Genomic DNA, 6,404 nt, shown 5'->3' with positions numbered 1-6,404 from the left:
AGTGCAACGAGTGATGCTCGAGTTCATCCCCGATTTCAACAACAGCAAAAACTATAAAGGATATTCTGGGAGTAATTGGGAAAAGTGGGATATAGGCTTTAGAATAAATAACTGTATTGTGTCAATGTCAGATTTCTTGGGCATGGTAATGATGCTGTGTTGCACCAGAACATCCTTGCTTTTAGGAGACACATGCTGATGTATTTAGGGCCAAGTAACTGCAACTTATGGCTCAGCAGAAAGAGAGAAAGCAAACTGGCAGGACAGCAACTGTTTGATTTTAGGAAGGCTGTGTTAAACTTCTCTTCTGGCTTTTCTAAAGTTCTCAAAATTAGGTTTCGGAGGAAATTTCACCTGCCAACTGAAAATCTCTAATGAAAGCAGTGAGCAATGGCAGAAAAACAGATCAATCAGGTAATAAGAGAAGTTTGCCCAGAACTTCGAGTAAAAGGATAGAGGAAACAATGATGCAAGAAAATCGTGAGGAAAAGACGAGGTGATCTAATCCACAGGGAAGAGGAATACCAGGAGAAGGGGAGAAAAAAACAGGCGAGATAACAGAACAATGCTCCTAAAGTAAAAATACACCTAAGGCAAGTCAAAACACACCCAGAGAANAACAGAACAATGCTCCTAAAGTAAAAATACACCTAAGGCAAGTCAAAACACACCCAGAGAAGGAACTAAGATATATGATAGTGAGGGCTTTTGTTTTTTCTCCTTTTTCCCATTGCAGGGATGGGGGCAGGAGAAATTTCCAGATACTACCAAAGATGCAAAAGGCAGGCTAGTCTCAGCCTATTCCTCTGTAACAGTGAAGAAAGAAGAAAGCGGGGTGGGTGGAAGAAGTAAGGACAAAAAATGATGCTGTGTTCTTATATTCAGACAGGTTGTTATTTGTGTGTGAATACAAAATAACATTTCAAATAGGCAAGAATTCAGAACGTCCCTCATGGGCATGCACCACAGCTAATACCCCTCACAGACAAAGAGCTCTTGCAAGTCAATAAGAACAGAATCTCTTCACACCGTCCATTCTCACGCCGGGCACACCTAATCCGTGTCCACGGCTCTCCCGATAAACCCCGTGTGCATTTCCAGTACAGACCAGGTTCCGGAGCTCTGTTCTCTCCGCCTGCCATCGAGACCTCTTTACTTCAATGGCTCACAGCATTCAAAGTCATGACGGCCAAAACAGAACCGATGTTTCCCCAACTCCCTACTCTTTTACTTATACCCCCTCTACAGTTGGTGTTAGTCCCATCTGGAGCCTAAAAGCCATCCCAGACTCCCGCCTCTCCTCCGTCGCCCACATCACAACCACTGACACCTGTGTACATGGCTCTTGGCCCTTCTCTGCTCCCTGAAACCCCTCTGGGCCCCCCAGGATCCTCTCACTCCTCCGTCACCACACGCCCAGCCTCACACCACTCAATGCGTTCCCTCGCACCATGTCTGGACCCTTGATGATCTGGTCACTGCCTTCTGCATGAGATCAGACGAGGTGATCTAATCCACAGGGAAGAGGAATACCAGGAGAAGGGGAGAAAAAAACAGGCGAGATAACAGAACAATGCTCCTAAAGTAAAAATACACCTAAGGCAAGTCAAAACACACCCAGAGAAAGAACTGAGATATATGATAGTGAGGGCTTTTGTTTTTTCTCCTTTTTCCCATTGCAGGGATGGGGGCAGGAGAAATTTCCAGATACTACCAAAGATGCAAAAGGCAGGCTAGTCTCAGCCTATTCCTCTGTAACAGTGAAGAAAGAAGAAAGCGGGGTGGGTGGAAGAAGTAAGGACAAAAAATGATGCTGTGTTCTTATATTCAGACAGGTTGTTATTTGTGTGTGAATACAAAATAACATTTCAAATAGGCAAGAATTCAGAACGTCCCTCATGGGCATGCACCACAGCTAATACCCCTCACAGACGAAGAGGTCTTGCAAGTCAATAAGAACAGAATCTCTTCACACCGTCCATTCTCACGCCGGGCACACCTAATCCGTGTCCACGGCTCTCCCGATAAACCCCGTGTGCATTTCCAGTACAGACCAGGTTCCGGAGCTCTGTTCTCTCCGCCTGCCATCGAGACCTCTTTACTTCAATGGCTCACAGCATTCAAAGTCATGACGGCCAAAACAGAACCGATGTTTCCCCAACTCCCTACTCTTTTACTTATACCCCCTCTACAGTTGGTGTTAGTCCCATCTGGAGCCTAAAAGCCATCCCAGACTCCCGCCTCTCCTCCGTCGCCCACATCACAACCACTGACACCTGTGTACATGGCTCTTGGCCCTTCTCTGCTCCCTGAAACCCCTCTGGGCCCCCCAGGATCCTCTCACTCCTCCGTCACCACACGCCCAGCCTCACACCACTCAATGCGTTCCCTCGCACCATGTCTGGACCCTTGATGATCTGGTCACTGCCTTCTGCATGAGATCACCTCTCATTTCTCCTGTAGCACCCCATCCTCCAGCCACATCAACCTACACTGTCCCTAAGCCATGCCGTTCCCAAGACCCGCCAAGCTCCCTCTTGGCCTTATGGCTTGGGGTGCACTGGCTGCAGTGGCCTGCTTCAGACTTCCTCAGCACTCATCTCAAGGTCCTCTCCTCTGAGACCCTGTCCTGAACTGCTGGGCTACAGGGAGTGTGCCCATCCCGGGGCACCTAATACACCCCTCCTTCAGAGCTCCTGCAGGCAGCGCTGGGCTTGGTGCCTCTTTATCCCAGGAGCTGCAGAATGACTCAAGGACAGAGCTGCCTTTCAGGTCTGCATCCCTGGTCTCTGACACGGTGCCTGGCCCACAGGAGGTAACAAACGAGTGATCACCAAACCCCTCACAGTATCCTCTGTCTGAATACAATTCTAACACAGGAGAGTCACTCTTGCTGCTCAGGAGGTTGTGACCTGGGCTTGCAGGAACCTGGAAACCTCCATGGAGGGAAAGCATCACGCCCTGAAACCTGATGAGGTGAACACGTGTTAGAGCAGTCCTTGGCCCTTGCTAAGTTTGGGGAACTCTCCACCCTACAGTGTCTTGATTGAAAAGCGGGGTTCGCAGACCACCTCCTGCTATGGAGGATGAAACTGCCAGACACTGGCTTTTCCAGCCTCCCTGGTCTCCCCCCGATCATATCCTCCCAGGCTGGCTGTGACACAAGCTGGCTAATGAAGCAAAGAAGGGGCGAGGAGGTCTCTCTTTGGTGGCAGCAGCAGACGTTTTCTGACCAGAGTCAGCATACAGTGTGGTTTGGGGCATTTTCTCCAGCTTCCCGGCCCTGGGCCTGTTTCTCAACAACTCCTGACAACCTCATGTGCCACCCACATTCCTTTAATGCACAAATGTCTTTTCTTCCTGGCTCAGCCAGAGGCAGCTTCTTTGCTTGCAACTGCGAACGTGACTGATGAAATATGCTGACCAAAAAGAAACTGAGGCTGAACACATACAGCTTATTGAGCCGGTATGACCATCAGCAGCAGGAAACGCATAGGTCAGGTCACCCTGAGGAACACATTCTGAAGAGGGCCAGCAGGGCTTAGTATTTGATAATGACAAGAACAAGCAAGGATCAAAGAGAGAGAGAGGACAGTCCTGCCTAATTACTTCTTCAGGTTTTTCATTGATTGTACTTGACAAATAGATTTGAGATGGTTACTCGGTCACATCTCACATGCAGGGATCTATGGTAAGAGTTACAAGAAGCATTCTAGGTTAGTCTGTGACTTTTTGGTGCCAGCTTGACTGCTTCTAAGTAAAAACGGTCTTATGATAACATTGTCCGGGACAGGTGGATGTGACTGCCAACTTAACCTAGATCTCCCAGGGCACTACAATTTAAGGGAGATCGTTTTATCAAACAGATACAATCTTTAGAAGCCAAGTATTTTGAAAGGGCTCAGTTATAAAACTGGTCAAGACCACAGCTACAAATGAAGAATGATTATGAAGGGACAGGCATTGCTTTCATGTTTGTTTCAAAAAACATCTGAGGGCCGGTCTGTGGCTCACTTGGGAGAGCGTGATGCTGATGTCACCAAGGCCGCAGGTTCGGATCCCTGTATAGGGATGGCCAGTTGGCTCACTTGGGAGAGCGTGGTGCTGACAACACCAAGTCAAGGGTTGGGATTTCTTTGCCGGTCATCTTTAAAAAAAAAATCTGAATCCAGTTCTAATAGTGGAGAGCCACATGCACTTGGCAATATTGCCAAAAGTACCAGCCTCTCAAGATGACCGTGATGGGCTGAAGGACACAGACCTGGGTACACATTGACTCTCACTAATTTAGTCTTTTCTTCTTACACTGATACTCTGCAGCTCTCAGAAAGTAGTTCCTGGCATTTCTTCAAGTCTACTTGTAAAATGCAAGGTCACCTTCTAACTATGTCTATTTTTATACAGTGACTGTCACTAAAACAAGTGACAGTGTCTCTTCCCCCAGTGGGTCTGCCAGCATCATGCCGCCCTGGTCCTGGAGAGCTGGGAGGGGTGCAACGCTCTAGGTGAGGCGGTGAGGAGTCTGGGTCTCCAGTACAGCATCACATTCAAAGCCTTAGGTCAGTATTGGAGCTCGACCTGCCAGTGCTGACTCCTGCACCAGCAGGCAAACTCCACAGTGTCCTGAATGTGCAGAGAACATGCACTCACACCGATCCACCCTTGCCTCGCACCTCGTGGAAGCAGCACGTGATTCCCAATCGATCTCCATCCTCCCTGCACCACACTCATGAGCCGAGCCTGCGTGCAGGAGCCCAGCTGCCCGGCTCTGGGAGGGGAGGGAAGCCAGCTCTTACCTGCCTGTGCGGCTGTGATTAGGGCTGTGTTCCCCTCGCTGTCCTGCCAGTTGACGTCAACGTGGGGGCACTCTGCTAAAGCCACCACAGCATCCACAAAGCCGTGGTAGCAGGCGACAATAAGGCCAGTCTAGAAACGAAGAGGGGAAGCGGGTCAGAGGGGCAGATGGAGCATCGTCGGTCAGCACTGGGTCCCCCAGGGACACTCCCTGTCCTCCACGGTCTGGACTAGTGCACTGAGGACCCCGAGTCCCGGTTCTCAGCTTCCTCATAGAGCAAGCCAGCCACTCGTTCATTCTCACACGTTTATTAAGCTCAGACTCGGCGTGAGGCCCAGGCGTGGGAAACGTCGGTGAACAGCCCAGAGCTGTCGGCCTTGTCATGGGAGGGAAGGGCGCAAATACGGAGCGTGTGTGACAGCGCGTGGCAGACAGCAGGACGGGGTGAGGGAGGTCGTGTTGCCGGGTGGGACGTGGATCCCTATCGGACAGGTGCTCGGGGCAGGCTCAGGAGAAGTGACAGGGGGACTCAGCTGTGGAGGAGGTGCGGGAATAAGCAAAGGGGATATGGGGGGGAACCCAGGCCAGGGAAATGGCAAGAGCAAAGGCCCCAAGTCAGGACCATGCCCGGTCCGTCCAGGGGACGGTAGGCGGCCAGGGGGCCTGCAGCAGAGTGAGAGGGTGGGGAGTGACCCGAGAGAGGCAGCAGAGCGCCTTGAGGCCACGGCGAGGACCGCAATTTCCTCTGAGTGAGATGCGGGTCATTTCGTGCAGTCAGTCGTCATTCATCTGCACCCAGTCCGGCTGCTGGGTGGGAAATAGGCTCTAGGAGAGCGGGGTGGGTGGATGCAGGGAGACCAGCGGGCGGGCAGCTACTGCAGAAGCCAGGCAGGCAAGGCTGGTGGGCCATGCGTGGGAGGCGTGTCTGGAGTCTGGGTATCTTGTGATGACAGGTGTGCTGTTAGAGTGCACGTGGGGTGTGAGAGAAAGGGAAGAGTCCAAGATCACCCCAAAGTTTCATCCTGAGCAACAGGGTGGATGCAGTTGCTATCAAATGTGATGGATGAGATGCTGGGCAGAGCAGGTGCTGGGGAGAGACGGGTGTGCAGACTTCAGCACTGAGACTGTCCTTAGACAGACAGGAGGAGATGTCAGGTGGAGAGGAGGACATCAGCGTGGCGTCGTGGAGAGAGGTCCAAGCTGCAGTGGATCACCAATTTTGGAGATATACTAGTAAAATATTTACCAAATCATGAAGAAGTTATAATATTAATATCTGGGATCTTCAACAAATCTGTCATGGCTGACATAGACTCCATGAGCCACTTTAACCAGAGGTGGCCTTATTGTCCTTGGTCCCCTGGTCCTAGCAGGGTGATTGCAATTGGAAGTGCTCCAGGATCTGTTGAGTAAGAGGACAGCAGGGTCCATCCCAGGAGCCCAAGCCTTTTCCATGATGGCACGTACATGAGAGAGGGGACAGCTGAGGTCCATCATCCTGCACAGGGCTCCTGATGGCAGCAGCAATAGATGGCATGAGGAAGCCTCTGCTGGCTGCCAGGCATGACATTCCACCCCTGGAAGTTCCGTCACAGCAACCCTTGGAGAA

The 6,404-nt window shown here is 51.0% G+C and overlaps 1 protein-coding gene across 1 annotated transcript in view; it reads right to left on the bottom strand.

The window, feature by feature from the left end:
- The window catches only part of ANKRD33B (ankyrin repeat domain 33B), a 94,019-nt gene that overhangs the window by 21,402 nt on the left and 66,213 nt on the right, over window positions 1-6,404 (bottom strand). The window contains exon 3 of the mRNA XM_008581217.1: window positions 4,797-4,926. Coding sequence (XP_008579439.1) covers window positions 4,797-4,926 — 130 coding nt within the window. The remainder of the gene's footprint in view (window positions 1-4,796; window positions 4,927-6,404) is intronic.

Source organism: Galeopterus variegatus, unplaced genomic scaffold, assembly GCF_000696425.1.
Source record: "Galeopterus variegatus unplaced genomic scaffold, G_variegatus-3.0.2 Scaffold2300, whole genome shotgun sequence".
NCBI classification, from domain to species: domain Eukaryota; kingdom Metazoa; phylum Chordata; class Mammalia; order Dermoptera; family Cynocephalidae; genus Galeopterus; species Galeopterus variegatus.
Note: the sequence above shows the minus strand (reverse complement) of the source record. Positions and strands in the feature narration are given on the sequence as shown.